The following is a 22,308-nucleotide window of genomic DNA, read 5'->3' on the forward strand; positions in this document are numbered from 1 at the left end:
GCACTTATTTGTCATAACACAAAAAGAGGGTACCAGTGGATACCGTAAATTTAACTCATTGCAGAGTAGGAAAGCGGTACACATGCGCACACATCTGCTTATTCCTGTAAGAGTACATTTTATCCCAGAAAAAAAATTATTCGTGTGAAGATTACTTTTTTTAATTTGAAAAATTATGAATTTGATTGGTCGGCACGGTGGTCGACTGGTTTGATCGTCAGCCTCACAGTTCTGAGGACCCGGGTTCAATCCCCGGCCCCGCCTGTGTGGAGTTTGCATGTTCTTCCCGTGCCTGCGTGGGTTTTCTCCGGGCACTCCGGTTTCCTCCCACATCCCAAAAACATGCATAAATTGGAGACTCTAAATTGCCCGTAGGCGTGACTGTGAGTGCGAATGGTTGTTTGTTTATATGTGCCTTGCGATTGGCTGGCGACCGGTTCAGGGTGTACCCCACCTCCTGCCCGAAGATAGCTGGGATAGGCTCCAGCAGCCCGCGACCCTCGTGAGGATAAGCGGTTAAGAAAATGGATGGATGAATTTTATTGTACGTTAAAAAAAATTTCACCCAAAAAACATGAATGTGTAAACATACATCAATTTTTTAATTCCTATGGTATTTCGGGGTACACATAGTAGTTACACTACTCCCCATTTGGCTTTGGGGTGAAATTTGAGGATGAACCTAAAATGCACTGCAATCAACCTAGGTGAACTTATTTTGACCTTCTCTAAACTTTTGAATTCAAACATCCAACTGTTCAATGTTTCATTACTCTTTGTTCAACTTGCTGATATCTAACAAGTAGGTGAACGGCAAAATGAATGAAAATGATGGACCAGTCCATTTCTGTGCCTTTCTGTGACTCCCCCAGTAATCTCCATCTTGGTTTCAACCACTGTTGAGACACTAAGCTCAGTGTTATATTTGGTTGATCCATGATTGACCAACTAATGTCCTGGTTCAATTATAATTGCTATCTAAACAGTCCTCTTCATCTTGCTATTCACATTTAGAAATCACGAGACAAAGATAAAACCCAACATTTGAATGAGTTGATTCAGTAGCTACTGAGCTTAGAGTGTTGTTGAATGTCATCAGTAATTTGCAACAGAGAGACTGGAAGAGTCACAGAAAGACCGAAACAATCAGACATCCTTGGACATTTTCATGGATTAAATACATTTTACTGTGAATTTTGGCAGTTCAGCTCTTTGTTAGAGAACAGCAAGTTGTGCAAAAAGTATTGAAATATTGAACAATTGGACACAGGGGCACCGTAAGAGTCACAGAAAGGCACAGAAGTGGACGTCCTTGGAAATTTTCATGGATCAAATGCAATGCAATATACCCAACGTGTATGTTTAATTGCCGTTAGGATTATGAGGTGTCCTTGGAAAAATTCCTCCCTTGTAAGACGTCCCTGGACTCGAACGGTTTAACAACCCCTGCTTTAAGTGTCCTGGTTTATTATGTATTCATTTGCTCTGATGGAGTCTGGCCTTGTCGTTCTTCTGCTTGTTATCCATTGTGGAAGTGGCACCACTCGTGCTTTCCGCCGCAGCGGTGCCTGCCGGGTAAAAATGAACGTCCACCGCCACGGTGGCGTGTCCCACCGAGACGTGGTGCGAGATCATCAGAGGGGCGCCTCCGTGCGACAAGCTGAGGCTATGGTGGACGGGGGCCGCCAGAGCCTCGGCCCCCCGCAGGGTGAGCGATGACCGCAAGCCAGTGTCGGGCAGGGAAGGCAAAGGTGAAGGTGAGGAGGACAGGGGAGGCAGGGTGTTCTGGCATAGGCTCTGGTTATCTGTCGCCATGCCCGGCCACTCCTCCTGTGACAACTGAAAACTGGGAGAACTGGAAGGACCACAGCTCTTCTCCTCCTCCTCCTGATCACTGTTGTCGATCTAGGACATGGAGGGGCAAGCTTGATCGTAGGCAGTGGCGAGGCTTTTAGCTAATTAGGCACTTGGGGCTATCGCTAGCTAATTGAACAGCAAAGAGTTTTTGCCCAGTGTATCTGATACAATATGAAATGGCTCCGTGAAGTACAGTATCTTATGCCAAGATAGGGCGTGTTCATACGTGGTGTTTTTTGTTTGTTTGTTTTTAAGAGTGTGGGCCACAAAAAGTTGCAAAACTTTCAATCTTACCAAGAATATTTTATTTGTAGTCAAAACTAATTAGACACATCACATGAACAAAATACATTTAAAAAATGCCAAGTGGAGTATATATTTTTTTTTAAAAACCTACTCCCCTGGCAAACCTTTTGTCAACTTATTGCAAGTAAAAATTAGCTTGAAATGTTTCTAAAAACAAGGCGATGAGTCTTATTTTTTTTTTTATTTTGAAAGATTTTGATTAGAAGATTAGAAAGAAGAAGATTAGAATGATTTTAAAACTTTTGGGAACTTTTTTTTTTTTTTTAATTTGCAGTTAACTTTTTAAGAGATGCTGCTGATCGTGGGACCTCCCTGCACTTTTTGTTTTTGAACTTTAAACACATTATTATTATTATTATAATTATTATTGGCTCCAATTATCGGTTATCAGGCTCCTTGACTGCTAATAATCGGTTTCTGCCCTGAAAAAATCATTTTGGTCTTTCACTGGTGCTCTCACATGGGTGGCGGTCTTAGCCTTACGTTTGAAAACAGATATTGTTGACTTCCGAGTTTACTTCCTTTTGTGACCAAGCTCGTGAATCAATTTACTTGTACAGTTGTGCCTTGACTTACAAGTGCTCCAACTTACAAATTTTTTGAGTTAAGAGCCATCATTCGGTTGATTGTTTTGTTTTATGTTGAGAGCAAAAAATTGACTTTTGAGTGAGCTTTTTTTCTAACCATGGTGTCTATTCTGCCCTCCCCCAGAGTTTGCCATGTGTGCAGTTTCAGATAGTGAAAATCTCGTGAAAAAAGATGCAAAATGTGCTTGCTTTAAGATGTTTATTGTGATACGTCATCAAATCTGTGTATTAGATGTATGTATTATACTGCCTCCTTTAGGCCAAGGCCAATGTTCATTGAATTGAAACGATTACGTTGTGATTAATTGAATGCCCCCTTCCTAAAAAGGTTGCCTGTAGATGCCAGAAGATTCACTTTTCACAACACGTTGGCACCAAGATGCCACAACATGGCAACAAAGCAATACCACTTATTTGATCTGACATAAAACAGGGAATACTGGATAGGTTCAAACAAAAAACTGTACTTTTACGTTTACTGTACTTCTACATTTCCGAGAATATATATATATATATATATATATACATATATTTTTACAAAGTATTTGTACTTTTACTTTAGTACAGTGCGAGTACTTTTGCCACCAGTGTTGTGTTGTACCTTGGTGTCCACGACGGGCTCGGGGTACATTTCCACGGTGACCGAGCGGGGGTCCTCACACGTGGGCTCCATCTGCACCATGACCAGACTCAGCCCCGGAGGTCTAGCTCTGATGTCTGACCCGTTGGCGTCGCGTTCCATCACGGCCGTACACTCGTCGTCTTCGAAGGCCCTGCGCGCGTTAAAGGAAACGTGCCGTTACCTGGCACATTTCGAGACTTCTAGGGTCAATCTTGGTCTACGCACCGGTTTTCGTACGGTCGTCCTGCTGGGTGACGCTCCGCGTGACGCATCGGGACGCCCAGGTTCCTCTGGGCTGTCGAGGGGAACAGGACAAGAGTTCAAAGTCCTTGGCAGGCAGCATTTGAAGGCATTCATAATGCTGCAGGAAGGTCTTCAAATACTGCCTTCGTGTTAGTTGAAGGATAGTAAGAGAGAAAGGAAGGCAGCATTTGAAGGAATTCCACCGATGTTCATAGGATAGAAAGGGTGTCATCCTCATAAATAAGAGGGAAAGTAGTGCTGTTGTTTGAACGCCTTCTTAGAGTGGTCACGTAGGATAGTAGTGGTGTATCCTCCAGAAAATGAAAAAGGGAAGAATGTATTTGAGGGCCATTCATCGGTGACCTTGAACGTAACGGTGTGTCTTGCAATAAATGAGAAAAGAAGCCTGCATTTGAAGGTATTCCAAGTTGGCCATGAAGGGTAGCAGCGGGGCAACCTCCAAGAGGACAGCTCATGTTATCATGTCATGTTCTGTTTTTATTTACTTGGTTTTGGATTTGATTGAAGTTCTTTCATGTTTTGTCCAGTTTTCCTATGTCACATGTTAATGTCTTGTCTGCTGGTTTGGTTTTTGTCTCCAGCAGTTCTCGTCAGTACTTACCTTATGACATAAGGTAGGCATGACATAAGCCTTATGTCAACCAATCATCTCCCTCCAGCTACTCGTGTCTTGTCCAGGTGTGCCTCATCGTCCTCCATGAAAACATCTGCTGTAACACATGCACCCAAATGTACGTTTCCCATTTAGTGTAAGACTTACTGCTACTATTCTTCACAGTCACTCATGAAAGGCCTTCAAAATGCAGGCTGCTTTTTTGCAACCTTCTTTTCTCATTTATTTTTTTCCAGACTGTCAAGTGAATTCAGAGAATCGTTTGTTAATTCACTGTACGTGTTTATAGATATTTCGTGAAAACGTGCAAAGATTGAGAACTCTGTCGTACTTGGTGGTGGAGGTATAGTGTTAAACTGTTTTTCACCATTTCAGTTTGACCCTGTTTTTTTTTTTTTTTGGGGGGTTGCTGAAACAACGCCATGTAACGCACGAGTCACCCCTCCCCCAGACCCAGACTATATACAGTGGGAACTTGATCTCCTTCATTCGTATCAACGGTTATCCGGCACAATTACGACGTGCAGTTAGCTAGCTATGTCTACTGCTGGTTTAGAGCGCTTCGTGGTCAGCTGTGAGTGTGCGCATGTCACGGTGAAGAAGGCAGAATGGTCAGGAGGGGCAGAGAAGGGGTGGGCTGGGGAGGAATCTGACTTGAAACTGGTGTGGTCGCTTTAGAGCGCCTCGTTGTCAGGAAAGTATAGGCGCACGTCGAGTGAGAAAGACTGAAGCGACAGGAGGGGGTCATTTTCTTTTAAAAAGTCCCACTTGATAGCCAACGTGTGGACCAGAAGTAGCATCCATTTTTCAGGTCGTAGTAGAGGTATTTGCTTGACAGTTGACTGTTGAGCAGGGAACAGTTTCAGCGCAATCAACGCACATGCCCACAGTGTCTGAGAGCAGAGACAATGGCTTGATATTTAACATTTTTTTGAATTAATTTGAAGCCTCATTTTAGATACCTTTATTTATTTATTTAGTCATTCGGATCTCGCAGGATCGTTAACAACACTATTCTTTGCTGTGTGTCACATTTAGAAGATATATAGTATGTACACGATGAAAGGCCTCCCCCCCCCCCCCCCCCCCCCTGTTTTGCTTTTACAATCTTACAAAAAAATAGTACTCCCATCAATTAGGTTGTAACAATAGCTTTTAATGTACCGATGATCAGTAGTTCAACACATGTTCTACTCTTTTCACAACTCATCTTTTAAGACAGACTGGTCAGGCTGGACAACATGCCCTCTTTTGTTGTTGGCCCCGCGTGAAGCGTCCGCTTGCTTGTCCTTAAGTTTGCTTTGGCTATCCTCCGAAGACCCTTGTTGTCCCTTGTGATTGCCCAGTTCTTTCACCCCCACACATGCCTCGGACTTCTCATAGCAAAGGAGGACGTCCAATGCGTCCAGTTTGCGATGCACCAAAGCTGCGTAGAAGTCATCGTAGTGGGAATCGATGAGTTTGATACAGGCGGCGGTCAGCTCGTCTTTGGGGAAAAACCCGTCAGCGCGCAGTCTGTTGCACACGTTGCTGTCGATGATGAGGTCGTCGATAGCGTGCCGTTGTCTTCGAGTAGAAGGCTCTCGCATTGCTTTCTCAAACTCTTTGCTCGCGAGCAAGCAACTTTGGCAGTAGGTCGTGGGGTCGATGTCGACGGTATGAACGCACAGAAAGACAAAGCAGCTACACAGCGCCAAAGTGACGATCGCCACGTTGCAAGACTGCAGAACGACCATGTTGGTTGACAACTAGTCAACTCTGAATGCGTATGCTGGGAATTGTCAGCTCGCAAGACAACAGATTTTTCAGGTTTTTCAGGTTTTCTCCTAACCGTTTCTGACATACTCATCACTTTCCAAGCACACAAAGTATTTTAACCCTTACATACTGTTTATTTTCCATGCACACGTACTGTAGTATGTTTGAAAGCCTTCAAATACGGCCTTTTGTTGCGTACCTTTTTTCTTTTTTCTTTTTCCTTTTTTTTTTTTTATAAAGAATATACTACCAATGTACTTCATAGCGACCCATTAAAGGACTTGGGTTAGGGTGATACTGACTTTGGTTATTTATTTTGTCAATGATACAGCAATACTATCCTTCATGGCTCCTCTTTAGAGGCCTTCAAATGCAGCCTCCTTTTGACTATTTTGGAGGATACACCAATATTGCCATCTTAGCTACCAATTGAAAGCCTTCAAATACAGCCTTCTTTTGAATTTTGTATTTTTCAGGGACATCTTATGACCACCCTTAGAATGCCTTCAAATGCAGCCGTCTTTATTTTTGCAGGATATTTTACACCTTTATTGCCCTTCATAGCCACCCATCAAAAGTATTTAAATATGACATTATTTTATAATTTTCTTCTGACAAGACAATACTACTGTCCTTCATGGCCAGTGATAGAAGGCCTTCAAATGCTGCCTTCTTTTGCCATTTTTTTTGGATGCTTTAGAACACTGCATAGCCAACCATTGAAGGCCTTCAAAAACAATCTTCTTTTATTTCTTACTTTATTTCAGACTACATCACTACTATCCTTCATGACCTCACATATAAGGCCTTCAAATGTGGCCTTTCTTTTCTCATTCATTAGAGGACACATTGCTACTATCCTTCATGCCCGCACTTGGAAGGCCTTGAAATATGTTCTTCTTTTGTCGCTTACTTTTTTAAAAGAATACACCGCTACAATTCTTAATGGCGCCACATATAATGCCTTCCAATGCAGACCTTCTTTTTTCATTTATTGGAGGACACACTGCTACTATCTTTCATGGCAACCCTGGTAAGGCCTTCCAATACATCCTTTTTTTGTTGCTTACTTCTTTAAAGAAACACGACTACTATCCTTCATTGCCACCCTTGGAAGGCCTTCAAATTCGGTCCTCTTTTTGCAAGGATTAGAGGACCTACTGCAGGCATCCTACATGGCAACATATGGAATGCCTTTAAATGAAAGCGTCTTTTGTCATCTATTTTTTAAAGATGCACTGCTACAAGCGTTGTAATGTTCGTAACAGAAGCACGTCTTTCCTTTTTTCTGTGCACAGACTATTTATTCTCCCACAAAAATTGTCTTACAAAAAATAAAGTACTGAGTTATCTCATCACTTAAATCGTAACAAAACTTGATTGATTTGGTTACACAGGGGTTCGACTCCTTTTCAAAGCTCATCTTTTAAGGCAGGCGGGACAGGCTGAGCAATGCGCACTTCTTCCATGTTGTCCTTGTGAAAAGCATCAGTCTCCTCGTCCATAGATTTGCTTTTGGTATCCCCAAAAGACTCTTGTTCTTCGTCCTCTTCCTGTTCTTTCACCCCCACACACGCTGTGGACTTCTTATAGCAAAGGATGTCATCCAACCCAAGGGGTCTGTGACTCAGCAACGCTAAATAGAAGTCATCGTGGTAGGAATCGAAGAGTTTTACGCAGGCGGAGGCCAGCTTGTCTTTGTGGAAATGCTCGCTGGAAGGCAGCCTGTTGCACACCTCATTGTTAAGCATGAGTTCGGCGAGAGCCACCCGTCGTTTTCTTGGAGTAGCAGCTTGCAAGGTTTTCTCAATCTCTTCGGCTACGAGTAGGCAACTTTGGCAGTAAGCCTCGGGGTCGACGTGTACGCTGTGAACGCGCAGAAAGACAAAGCAGCTGCACAGCACCAAAAGGACGCTCAACATGGTCAAGACTGCAAAATGGCAATGTTGGCTGACGAGTAGCAGCTCTGAATGTGCATGCCAGTAATTGAGAGCTTGCAAGACAACAGATTTTTCAGGTTTATCCGGTTTTCTCTTACCCCTCACATACTGTAATGTTTTTTTGTTTTGTTTTTTTTTTATTAAAAGAATACACCACTACTATCCTTCATGGCCACACTGGAAGATCTTTTCTCATTGACTAGAGGATAGACGGGCACTTTCCTTCATGTACCGTCTAACTGTACCTTTTCCAGGGACCCACCCTGTTGACATATTCTCCTTAACCAACCTTAAAGTATTCCATATTTCTGCAATTCCAGACCTGCACGTCCGGTGGGCGCCGGCTCGTTCTTCTTCACCACGGAGTAGAAGGCCACTGTGATGAAGATGAAGGCCAGAGACACACCCACGCCCACCAAAATGGGCACGTCGTGTTTCTCCAGGACGGGCAGCCATGATGGTGACTGCGGAGTCACCCTGGAGCTGGAAAGACAGACAAGAAGGCAAGTGTCAATGGGGAAAGTGGTGCAATGCTGTAATGCGTCCAGCAGATGATGCTACGGAGAAAAAAAGCTCGGTATCACGAGAATGAATGAACCCAGGCTTGAAACCCTCACTTTTTGCCCCTTTTAACCCCATCTTAAAAACCTACTTTAAAACCATAACCATTGTTTTTATATCCTAACCCTGGCCTGAAACCCTACTTTGAAACTCTGATTTGAAAACCCTAACATAAAACTTCCACCAGTGTGTGAAATCTTAACCCAGGCTTCAACCCTACATTGAAACCATGACTCTGGGGGTTACGCCTGGCTTGAAACCCTACCTTGAAAATCCAATTTTAAATCCTAACCTTTTGCTTGAAATCTTAACCCTGGCTTTGAAGCGTACATCGAAACCCTAACCCTTGCTGAAACCCTATTTTTAAACCCTGACCTTTGTTTGATATCCTGGCCAACACCTAAACCCTAAACCTGGCTTGAAATTCTCATCTGAAATCCTAATTTGCAAATCGAGACTTATTTGAAACCCTAACACTGGCTTGAAACCCTACTTTGAAATTGTAATTTCAAGCTCTTGAACCTTTCTTAAAATGTGTTTTTTACATGTTTGAAATCTTACACCCAAAGGATTCAAACTCGGGTTTTCAAATTAGGGTTTCATGCTTGGGTTTGGGATTCAAAATATCATTTCAAGGGTTTCAAAGTAGGGTTTTCAAGCCATGGTCATGGTTTACTGGCCCCCCGTTGTCACCATAAATGACCTCCATTGATACTCTCTGGTGTCTACCTACCGAGGGTCATTGCTGGTCATGGGCGACTGCGAGGTGTTCCTCTGCTCTTCGTCTTCGGCCTTAGATGACTCCACCGGTTGATCCTGCTGGCCACCAGACACATTGAGCCCTCGGACCCCGTAAGGTTCCTGAGTAGGATGACAGGTCCGGACAGGAGGAGGCTTTTGAAGAGAGCTCTCGTGCTGGACTGATTCTGTTGCATGGGTGTGAGACGGGTCTGCGGATGCTTCTCTGGAGGGGTGAGTGTCCGTTTGGGGTTCAGGAGGATGTGCAAGCTCCAGGAGGAAGTTGGGGTAAGGGGATGGCGGCAACATGGGAGGCTGAATCTGAGTTACTAAAAGCAGGCTGGGAGGATCGCTTGTGGACCGGCGTTCTGGAGACAGAGACGGCAGCCTTATCGATGGCTTTGTTGTGGTTTCACGCCGAGAAGTTGGGTTTAAAATGTTGGTATGGTTCAGACACTAAAGTACAAACTAAGAATTAAAAGTGCAACTTAATTTTGGAACACGAACCACTGGTTTGAAATCCAACTTTTAAAACCCAACCATGGCTTGTACCACTAGTTTGAAACACAAAACCCTTGTTTCGAATCGTACCACAGACTTGAAACCTTAACCCTGTCTTTAAACCCTCATTTAAAACATTGACCTAACCCAAGTTTTAAACCTTTTACTGAGGCTTGAAACCCTAATTTGATACCCTTGCCGTCTTGAAGCCCTACTTTTAAACCCGAACTTGGAAAACCCTTTTTAAACTCTAACACTGTCTTGAAATCTCTGTTTTAAAAACCCGAGCCCAGGCTTGAAATCCTAATTTGAAACCCTCACTCAGGCTTTAAACCCTAATTTGAAGCCCTAAACCTAACTCAAGCTTGAAACCCAAATTTGAAAACATCCTGAATTTAAACACTTAACTCGAAAGCCCAATTTGAAACTGGAACTCTGTCTTGAAATCTCAGTGAAACCCTAATTTGATACCCAAACCCAGGCATAAGATTTCAGTTTTAATTCATGGTTTCAAGGCAGTAATAAACGTTAAGCTTTTACAAAGGAATTAGAGTAATATTTCCTATGTGCAAAACAGAGTTTCCAGCACACATTTGTTGAAATGACAAACATATACATTGAAATACATACACATTATACAGTATGTATGCCGTATGTATTTGCATGACATGCATTTCAATCCTTTTTGTTGCGATGACATTGGTTTACATTACACTTCATGTTCTTGTTGTGGTGTAGCTGTCCAGTAATCTGCTGAGTCTGCAATGTCGGAAATCGGGATTCTTTGCTGGAGTTGTTGCGCTATAGATTCGAAGATAAAACAAGACCATTTCAGAATAAACATATGTCAAAAGTTTACTGTATGGACAAAAGTGTTGGGAAACTTAAAGCATATGGCACCTGCTAGTTGTGGAAAGTAACCCAGTACAAATACTTAATTGCTGTGCTTAAGTAAAATTTTCAGGGATTTGTACTTTATGCTCTCTGTGTTAAAGTACCGTATTTTCACGACCATAAGGCGCACTAAAATAAATCTTACATTTTCTCCAAAAGGCGGCACGGTGGGCGACTGGTTAGAACGTCAGCCTCACAGTTCTGAGGACCCGGGTTCAATCCCCGGCCCCGCCTGTGTGGCGTTTGCATGTTCTCCCCGTGCCTGCGTGTAATGCGGCGCGCCTTATGTGTGCACCGAGTTCCAACATCGATAAATGTTGTTGTGTGATGAGTGCTCCGCTTGACTTTTTTTCTTTTTTTTCCTGAGCATTTCCTGCCGACACGCCGCTTACGCAGAGGAAAAGCGGACGTGGCTGAGGACAGGGGAGGCTGCGTGAAGTAGGACGGTAAAGCCACGCCCCCGCGCCGGGGTGTTTATTTTTTTTTACCGCTTGACTTACTGGGAGCATTTCCGGGGTGTGCATTGTGCAAAACAACATCAGTTTGGCTAAGGACCCCCGAAAATGTCACCTACGAAGAGACACGCTTACGAAGCACAGTTTAAACTGCAAGCTATCAATTACGCGGAGGAACATGGGAATCGAGCAGCCGCGAGAGAATTCAAGATCGGCGAATCCGTGGTTCGCAAGTGGAGGAAGCAGGAAAACGAGCTTCGCCAAGTCAAGAAGACGAAGCTGAGTTTCTGTGGAAACAAGGCGAGGTGGCCCGAGTTGGAAGACCAACTCGAGCAATAGATTAATGAGCAAAGAACAGCCGGGAGAAGCGTCTCTACAGTCACCATTCGACTGAGGGCAATAACGCGGAGCTTGCCATCATTCCGGGAGGCTTGACGAAGCGCTGGACTTCCGTGTAAACAGGGGAGTTCAAAGTGAAGTTGCGAGCGGCTTGGGAGCCATGGATGACAGATGGCGAACACAGCTTTACTAAGACTAGGAGACAGCGCCGGCCGGCCGAGTTACGCCACAATTAGTGAATGGATTGTGGATGCTTGTTCGAGCTTTCGCATGGCAACGAGTCTGTCTCGAACTTGGGGTGTTTGATTGAGAACTGGCCCAGCTGTTCATTTTGGATACAGAAGATGATGACTTTGATGGATTTGTGGATGAGGATTGATCAAAAAATAACGCCAGTACATTGTTAAATACTTCAATAAAGTACAACCAAACTCAGTTTTCGTCCCGCTGCCTTTTTAAAAACATTGTTTTAGCGTGCATGCATGCTAGCGTATGTTTTAAGCTAGCGTATGTTTTACCATGCCTGCGCCCAATAATACGGTGCGCCTTATGCATGTGTTAAATAGAGAAATAGACCCCGTTTCTGAGACTGCGGCTTTTAATACGATGCCCCCTATGGTCGTGAAAATACGGTAGTTGTTTGAGGGTTTATAATTACCGTAACACAGGGGTAATCAAACGCATTTTAGTTCGCGAGCCACATTCACGACAATTTAATCTCAAGTGGGCAGGACCAGTATATCTGTGGCCTTAAAAGCTATAAATATAAATTCTATTTTTTGTACCATTTTTTGGGTGTACATAATTACAACTACATTTGAGAAAATATTCACATTTATTGATTATTATCTTGTTGCAAATCTTGTTACAAATCATCTGAGCAATCTCAAATGTCATAAAGATTAGTACAATTTCAACAGTATTATGAATGAGTGTTTTCATTGACTATTGCAACTTACAGATCACAGTAGATATATAAAGTGTATATGTACCTTGTATGTATACATATATTTTAAAAAACTATTTGGAAATAATTTACATAACTTTCCACATCCATCTGGAACTCTGCGTAGGCTCAACTGACTCATCACACCATACAAAAACTAAAGCGGGAACTTTTCAGAATGGAAGCGAAGTTATCCCCCTGCCTTGTAAATATATACAGGCAGATTGACAGAGTGAGACTAAAATAATAGCGATGTCTACTAAGGACATACCTGTACATATCCACAGTAAGTGCAAAATAGAAACTTAAATTAGCTGCTTATTTAACAGTCACCCAGTAGCTTGCCATAAAAAGCTGAAAACACAAAGAGTGAATCTATATGAGGTTAGCATTAGTCTGCAAAAGCAATTCGCAACCCCTCTCCAATTATTATCATGCATCAAATTAGCCTGTAGACTTTCAGCTTCTGCGATTGGCTGGCGACCAGTTCGGGGTGTACCCCGCCTCTCGCCCGAAGATAGCTGGGATAGGCTCCAGCACTCCCGCGACCCTTGTGAGGATAAGCGGCTCAGACAATGGATGGATGGACTTTCAGCTTTTCCCTGTCAGGGGTCTCCGCCACAGCGGGTCACTTGCATGATTTGTTTGTCTGATCTAACCCAACCTAATTTTTATCAGGACTTTAATAAACCCATGTCCCTATTACCTTCACAAACTAATTTTTAAGTGGGAATGTGCACATGAAATTGCTTAACAAAAAACACATGATCTGATACATATATAGACATTGCTTCACACAAAGACTCTCTCTTACTTCATATGGATTGGAGGCGTGCCCCGCCGTGCCGATCTTTACTCTCTCGCTCAGCTTTGTGCATGTCGCGTCACGTGACTCACAGGACTTCCGGTTCTACGGTGCTTGCGTGAAAATAAAAACTCAAGTTTCAAAGTGGGAGTCTATACATAAAAATAAACTAAAACTTGCCTGACCGTCAGAAAAATGTCCCGCAAGCCGGATTGGACACCTGACTGGCTGCTTCTGGCCCAAGGACCGTACATTTGAGACCTCTGTCATAACATCTATGCTAACATCTGTTAGTCCATCTGTGTTGTTTTGCATTATATGTCTGTACTGTTTTGTAACGTTTACTTAAGTATAGGAGGTGAATCAATGCTTCTAATTCTACATCTTTTTTTTTTTTTTTTTACCCAAGTATCTGTTACGTGGGACGTGTTCACGTTTTGAGCAGTAACCCTGGCATAAAATCTTAATTTGAAACCCTAACGTAGTTTTTAAAACCTACTTTGAAACCCTAATCCTGTCTGGAAAAACTAATTTAAAATCCCAAACCCTATGTTGAAGCGCTAACCTTGTTTTGAAACCCTCATTTAAAACCTTAATCCTGTATACAAACCCTACTTTGAAACCCTAATTTCAAACCTTAACCTTGGTTTGAAACCCTAATTTAAATCCCTGATTTGAAACCCTCACCCAGGCTTGGAAACCTACTTTGAAACCCTAAACCAGGGGTGCCCATTACGTTGATCGCAATCGACTGCTTGATCGCATGGGTAGATTGCATGCTGGTTAAAAAAAAAAAAACAGAATGTCAGTTAATTTATCATTCTCGCTGGCTATTAGATAAAAATTTTTTTATTGATACCCAGATTAACCTCTACAAGGGTTGCGGTGCAGCCAGTGTTAGCGCTCCTTTGGCCAATCATCTTCCCTCCCTGGCGTTTCCCACACTTTCAGAATCAGTATCAGAATCAGAATCATCTTTATTTGCCAAGTATGTCCAAAACACACAAGGAATTTGTCTCCGGTAGTTTTTTTTAAAAAACAAATACTATTACTTGAAGTTGGAATTTGATTTTATATATATATATATATATATAATTTGTATTGATTAAGTTTGTAATAGTTTAATCATCCATCCATTTTCAACACCGCTTATCCTGGTTAGGACGCTGGAGCCTATCCCAGCTAACTTCGGCTACACCCTGAACTGGCCGCTAGTCAGTCGCAGGGCACATAGTTTAAATCAATCGATTGTAATTAATTTTAACACACTAAAGTTGGACTTTTCTTCATATTTTAATTAACATAGTATTTTAAAATGTCAAGAGAATTAAGTCATTATTGTTCCAGAAATAAAGTTGTAAAAAGCAATACTTTAAAAATCAAAAGTTATATACACACTGGAAACAGTTGAACTGATCTAAAATTTCAAGAAAAACGTCCTAACTTCATCCATCCATTTTCTGAGCCGCTTCTCCTCACAAGGGTCGCGGGAGTGCTGGAGCCTATCCCAGCTGTCATCGGGCAGGAGGCGGGGTACACCCTGAAATGGTTTCCAGCCAATCGTAGGGCATATACAAACAAACAACCATATGCACTCACATTCACACCTATGGGCAATTTAGAGTCTTCAATTAACCTACCATGCATGTTTTTGGGATGTGGGAGGAAACCGGAGTGCCCGGAGAAAACCCACACAGGCACGGGGAGAATATGCAAACTCCACACAGGCGGGGCCGGGGATTGAACCTTGGTCCTCAGAACTGTGAGGCAGACGCTCTAACCAGTCGCCCACCGTGCCGCCAAGTCCTAACTTTAAACTTGTATTTTCATGAGGTCAGAAATGGCATGGCGATAACCACATTTGTTTGATGCTCGGCAGAATACGGGCTCGTACCCGCGACAGCGAGGGTGAGCGTGGCTCGACTTTGGCCGAGTGCGTTGGCGGCGGCGCACACGTACGTTCCTTCGTCGTAGCTGTGACCCGCCTCGATGTTTTGTTGGATTTTTGTTTTTGTTGGATTTTTGTCTCTCTGAGACAATGTGAGGGTATAAATCTGAATCTTTAATGGTATGCCACGTAAACGACAATGCCGACTCACCCCAAAGTCATCCTGGCCCCCATCTGCTTGGAGTGTCCTCGCTAGAGCCAGCTGATAGATGGCGGAGGCTCACCCGACGCTTCGCAGTGAAGAGACACTCGGCCCCCCGGGGCCACCGTGAGAGCAGAGGGCCGCAGTGTCACTGAAGGAGTAGCTAGACGAACAGGAAAATGTGGAGGAAAAATGCAATGGACCTCCGCGTACACACAGTTCGACATGGATTTATTTTCAATATTTTTGTTTACTTTTTTAAAATTGTAATTCAAATGTGTGTGTGTGTGTGTGTATATATATATATATATATATATCTCCGCGGATTTTTGCTATTCACAGTCCAGTCCTGTCCCTATCCCCCGCGAATAGTGGGGTCCACTGTATATGCAAATGTGGGATAACCATCACCTCCTACCTCCATGCCATTTGGGAGTTTGGGGGAAATCGAAGCACCACGAGATCATTTGAAAATGACTGTTTCCATATTCAAGGCAGGGTTAAGGTTTCAAATTAGGGCTTCAAACCTCAGTTAGGGATTCAAATCAGGGTTTCAAGCCAGGGTTAGGGTTTTGAGCAAGGGTTAAGGTTTCAAAGTAGGATTTAAGCCAAGGTTAGGATTTCAAAAGAGGCGTTTTAAGCCTGGGTTAGGGTTTCAAGCAAGTGTAAAGTAGCCTTGTTTGTACCGTGCACAGTGAGCGTTGCTCTCGTGGACATGACAAATCTTTGCAGGTGGACGTTGGCCGCCCTGCACAGGTAACTGCCCGCGTCTGCCTCCACCACGCTGAACAAACAAAACACACACGCACACTTCTAATGGGCCCTCAAAAAGATTACATTAAAAAAATCAAATACAGTACAGACCTGATTAAAAAAGTCATTTGTATTTCTTTGATATTACGACATCACTTCAGAGTTGACATTCGTCTCCATCTTTCTTTTTCACTGACAGAGCCTCGTTTTTCAGGTTCAACTCCCTGTGTTGCACATTCAAGTTTCATTTAGTCACTTTCAAACCCTAATCCTAGCTTTAAACCCGATTTTGAATTTCTAAGCCTGGCTTGAACCCATACTTTGAAACCCTAATGCTTGTTTGAAATCGGAAGCTAAGCTTGAAACCCTGATTTGAAAATCCTTAGGGAATCAAGCCTAATGGGATTTTAAAACAGGTTTAGGGTTTCAAAGTAGGATTTCAAGCCAGGGTTCGTGATTTGAAAGCAACAAAAAGACTTGAATGCGCAACCCATGAAGCTTAAATGGAACAGACTCTGGAAACCAATCCAAGCACAGTCACTTAAGCAAATGGACATGAAAGCCAAACGTGCAGTGCGTCCTACCCAAACGCTGGTCTTACTAATGGTGCATTTGTTGCTGGCGGACCTGAGGATGAGGAGGTCTCCGCCAGGGAGCACACCCACACGGGCCGAGGGCGTCACAAGCACGGTTGTCCTTGAACCAGGAAACCTCGGCGGGAGGTCTGCTGAAGGGCGGCCCGCACGACACGCTCACGTTGTCGCCTCTCCACGCCGTCACGTTGGACGGATGCCGGGTGAAGCTCCACCCCATCTCTGGAAAAAAACAACGGAAATAAAAATACACTATAAAACATGCTTAAGGTTGCAAGTCCGATTTTTAAGCTTGGGTTGAGGTTTCAAGCCAAAGCATGGTTTCAAGATGTGGTTATAGTTTGAAATTAGGATTTCAAGTCATCGGTTTTTTTTTCAAGTCATCTAAATTTAGGGTTGGGATTGGGATTTCATAAAAGAGTTTGGGTTTTAAATACATGTTTAAAGTCTGTGTTTCAAACCATGGTTAGAGTTTCAAACATGGGTTAGGATTTCAAAGTATGGTTTCAATATGGATAGGTTTTTAAAGTTTGCTTTCAACTTGGGTTAGGTTTTCAAATTAGGGTTTCAAGCCAAGGAGAGGTTTTAAAATGATGGTTTTAAGCCAATGTTAGCTTTTCAAATTAGGGTGTCAAGCCATAGTTAATGATTCAAATTGGGGTTTCAAGCCAGTGTTTGAATTTCAAATAAGGGTCGGGGTTTCAAATTTGGGTTTCAAGCTGTGGCTAGGGTTTCAAAGTTGAGTCTGGAATCTTTTTAGGATCTCAAACAAGGGTTAAGATTTCAAATTAGGGTTTCAGGTCAAGGTTCAGGGTTCAAAGTAGCATTTCAAACCTGGGTTTGGGTTTTGAAATTCAGGTTTCAAGCCTGTGTTCGGGTTTCCATTTAGGCTTGAAGTGACATTGCAACTCTTTCTATTCCTGCTGTGTGCATACGAACCAGCAGGAAGGAGGAAAGCTGCCTGCGACTTCATTTTCTCTCGAAGGTTTGATGCTTCGCAGTGATACGAGCCTTCATCCTCTCTACTCACATTTCTGAAAAACAATACCAAAAAATCCCCTCAAATATGACTGTGGATGAAAATGCATTTATAATTTTAGTGATGAACAATCAGCACCTGAATGCGAGGCAGCTGTCCGTTGTCCCGCAGGCCAAGCGAGGTTGTGACCTCCAGGGGGGCGTCGTCTTTGAACCAGCGCACCGCGGGCACCGGGAAGCCTGCCACCTGGCAGTGCAGGGAGGCCTCGGTTCCCACGGCAACCGTCACGTTGTCTGGGCCCCGTGTCACACGCAGTCGGTGGGGGACCCCTAGACGTACGTGGGGTTTCAAATAAGGATTAGGGTTTCAAAGTAGGGTTTCAAGCTTTGGTTTGGGTTTCAAGCCTTGTTTATTTTCAAACAATGCTCAGAGTTTCAAATTAAGGTTTTTAGCAAAGGTTGTGCTCTCAAAGTAGGATTTAAGCCAGCGTTAGGATTTCGAAGGGTTTCAGGCTAGGGTTAAGGTTTCAAAGTTGTGTTTCAAGCCTTGTTTCGGATTTCAAACAGGGCTAGAGTTTCACATTAAAGTTTCAAGCCAGGGTTACGCTTTCAACAAAACGTTAGGGTTTCAGAGTTGGGTTTTAAGTCTGACTTAAGCTTTTGAGTCAGTGTTGACATGAAATGAGGATTTCTATTTATTTATAATGTGTGCATACAAAGTACCAGGAAGGAGGAAAAACCGCCGGTAAAGTTGCTTACCGAGCACAGTGAGCTTGGCCGGTCTGCTCTTCCTGCTGATGTTTAGCGAAGGGTTGACGGTCTGGCACACGTACGTGCCAGCGTCTTCCAGGCTCACATTGACGAGATGAAGTGTTCCCGACGTCTTCTTCTGGTGGCCACCTCCGTATTCTCCCTGAATACAGTGGAGGAAAAAAATGTACAAGAGTGTAGCATAACTAGACAAACTATCAATAGATGGGTAGTAAATACACTATATTGCCAAAAGTATTTGCTCACCCGCCTTGACTCACATACATTTTCCATAAATTTGTTTCCATCCATCCATATTTGAATTCATCATTCAGTCGTTAGTTCATGCATTTATATCCATCCACCTACCCATTCATTCATTCATTCATTCATTCACGTACAGTATTCATTCATAATCGATTCATTAATTCATGCATTTATTTGACACCCATTCATCCGTCCATTCATTTATCAAGCCATTTAGTCATCCCACATTAAAAATCTTTGATTCATTAATACATTCAATCATCCATCCGTCAGCCATTCATCCATCCATTTTTCATTTCCATTTCATGTTTATTTGAATAGGGACAGTTGCTACAGCATAGATATTTTGGATGAACAAATCTCTAATGTACAGCATCACAGCATTTGTAGCTACTGCTAATTTCCCATGCCCGTCCCATGACCATCCAGCCATTCATTTGTCCAACCATCAGTTATTTTACATTCTCTATTTACTCAGCCAGCCATTCATTCATTATTCAGCCATCTATTAGCCATTCATCCATTAAATTGAACATTTGTCCATCCATCAATCAATCATTCTTTCATTTGTCATCCACTTTTTTGTTCATTCCTACATTCATTCATCTTCATCCACGCATACATCCATTCATATATTTACTCATCCATCCATTAATTTATTCAGCCAAACAACATCTACCCCTTTTTTCAGCCGTGAATAATCCACATCCACCATTCATTAATTCATCTATTCAGCAATCATCCATTCATTTGTTGGTCCACCCATCAATCAACCATTCATGTCCATCACCCATCCATCCATCCATTAATTCTTCTCACATCATCCACTCATTCAATAATACATACATTCACTCCTATCAATCATTCCCAGACATCCATCCACCCATTCATTCATTATCAATCCATTCATTCAACCATCCCCCAGTCATTCACACAGGCCAGGCTGAAGATCCGCCTTTTTAATTTAGCTTTTAACTAATATTTAATTTATCTACTCATATCTTTTGTCTCCATTCATTATTACAAACCTCAATTTCAATGAAGCTGTGATGTTGTGTAAAATGTAAATAAACACAGAATACAATGACTTGCATACTTTTCAACTTATATTCAACTGAATACACTACAAAGACATAAAACAAAGCTATTTAATGTTGAAACTGATAGACTATATATTTTTTGCAAATATTCAATCATTTTGAATTTGATGCGTGCAATACGATCCAAAAGTGCTGGGACACTGGCATGTTTACCACTGTGTTACATCACCTTTCCTTTTAACAACACTCAATTAGTGTTTGAGAACCGAGGACACTCATTGTTGGAGCTTTGTAGGTAGAATTCTTTCCCATTCTTGCTTGAGGTACAACTTCATTTGCTCAACCGTCAGGGGCTCCGTTGTCATATTTTGCACTTCATAGTGCGCCACATATTTTCAATGGGAGACAGGTCTGGACTGCTGGAAGGCCAGTCTAGTACTCACTCTCTTTTATTCCGAAGCCATGCTGTTGTAAGACGTGCAGAATGTGGCTTGGCATTGCCTTGCTGAAATAAGCAGGGATGTCCCTGAAAAAGACATTACTTGGATGGCAGCATTTGTTGGTCTAAAACAAACAACCATTAATGGTGCCTTCACACTTTATGCAAGTTACCCCTGCCTTGGGCACTAACACACACCCCCCCCCCCCCCCATCCCCCCATACCATCACAGATGCTGGCTTTTGAACTTTTCATTTGCAACAATCTTGAGGGTCTTTTTCCTCTTTGGTCCGGAGGACACGAAATCCATGATTTCCAAAAACAATTTGAAATGTGGACTTGTCAGACAACAGCACACTTTCCACTTTTCGCCAGTCCATCTCAGATGAGCTTGGGTTCATAGAAGCCAGCGGCATTTCTGAGTGTTGTTGATAAATGGCTTTCGCTTTGAATGGTAGGCTTTCGCTTTGCATGGTAGAGTGTTAACTTGCATTTGTAGATGTACCGATGAACTGTGTTATCTAACAATGGTTTTCTGAAATGTTCCTGAGTCCATATGGCAATATAATTTACACGATGCTAGTTTTTAATCCATTGCCGCCTGAGGGATCGAAGGTCACGGGCATTCAATGATGTTTTTCGGCCTTGCCACTTGCATACAGAGATTTTTCCAGATTCTCTGAATCATTTGATGATATTATGGACCAGAGACTATGAAATCCCTAAATTCCTTGCAATTGTATGTTGAGAAATGTTCTGAGGACCAGGGTTCAACCCCCGGCCCCGCCTGTGTGGACTTTGCAGGTTCTCCCCGTGCCTGCATGGGTTTTCTCCGGGCGCTCCGGAGAAATTGAAGTCTCTAAATTGCCCATAGGTGTGAATGTGAGTGCGTATGGTTGTTTGTTTGTATGTGCCCTGCGATTGGCTGGCAACCAGTTCAGGGTGTAGCCCGCCTCCTGCCCGATGATAGCTGGGATAGGCTCCAGCACTCCTGCGACCCTTGTGAGGATAAGCGGCTCAGAAAATGGATCGATGGATGTATTCTGTTTTTATTTACATTTTATACAACGTCCCAACTTCATTGGAATTGGGGTTGGTATTATCTTTTATCTTCATGGTGCTCTTATATTTTTAGTTCTGTTATTCATGTTTTAAATAATTTTATTCTATAAAGTTCAAGGTCAAGTTTGATGGATTCATTCATCCATCACTCATGAATTCATTTATCTGTCTGTCAATCATCCACCCACCCAGTTATTCATCCATTCATTTTCCCACCATTAATTCATCCATCCAGCCAATTTCTATTCATCCATCATCACTCATCTGTTAATTTGTTCATCCATCCATCAATTTATTCATGTATTCATTGTTTCCTCCATGCCTCCATCTAATCATATATCCATCCATATATTCATCCATCCATCCTTTTCTCCATGCACCCATCCATTAATACATGTCTCCTTCCATCAGTCATCTATCCACCCAGACATTCAAACATCCATTCGTTCATCCATTCATTCATCCACCTGTTTATTCAGCCATACATCCATCCCTCCATCCACCCATCAATCAAACCGCTTCCTCAAAGACATCAACTTCCTGGTTGAAGTGTGGTTAGGTTTTCAGTACCTGGCTTTGTCTCCCAGTGGTGACCAGGCTGCCATCTTTGATCCAAAGGATGCTGGCAGGAGATGAGCTTTCGCCAGACACGCAGCGGAAGGAGGCCTCCTCTCCTTCTTTGACCATCTGATCCCACGGACTGAAGAACACCTCCTCCAAACCTGACAAAACACCAACCACCATGTCACGTCCATGAAAAATGATACTGCTACTACCACTACTATAGTGAGACCATAAAATCAATGAACAACAATATGTCAACAAAACTGAATTGAACTGAAACAGAACTTCGTCCAATGAAAGTCTGCTAGCTCAATGCCCACTTATAATGTGAAACGCCATAGACAAGTCAATGGAAATTAGCATAAATGTTAAGATCATTATTAAAAAGCTCATTCACTGCCAAGCCTCCATTTTAAGATGGATATTTTAATTGAACAGCCGTCAATGGCAGTGAATGAGGTTTAACTGTCAAACAACTGATACTACTGAAACACACACGGAGCAGCACATACAAACAGAGCACACAACAATTCACACAGGAATATACCTGTATTCTTTCTGCTCTGTGGGAACAACAATGAACCGC

The 22,308-nt window shown here is 42.7% G+C and overlaps 1 protein-coding gene across 1 annotated transcript; it reads right to left on the reverse strand.

Annotated features, from left to right (window-relative positions):
* Positions 1-96: 96 nt before the first annotated feature.
* LOC133400663 (uncharacterized) lies at positions 97-4,515 on the reverse strand. Its single transcript, XM_061673527.1, has 4 exons — positions 4,238-4,515; positions 3,598-3,667; positions 3,352-3,523; positions 97-1,905 (listed from the first exon to the last, which is right to left on the reverse strand). The coding sequence occupies exons 2-4, from the start codon at positions 3,642-3,644 to the stop codon at positions 1,477-1,479; spliced, it is 648 nt and encodes a 215-aa protein (XP_061529511.1). The 5' UTR covers positions 3,645-3,667; positions 4,238-4,515; the 3' UTR covers positions 97-1,476.
* Between the last annotated feature and the right edge of the window lie 17,793 nt (positions 4,516-22,308).

Source organism: Phycodurus eques, chromosome 3 (genome assembly GCF_024500275.1).
Source record: "Phycodurus eques isolate BA_2022a chromosome 3, UOR_Pequ_1.1, whole genome shotgun sequence".
Classification (NCBI taxonomy): Eukaryota; Metazoa; Chordata; class Actinopteri; order Syngnathiformes; family Syngnathidae; genus Phycodurus; species Phycodurus eques.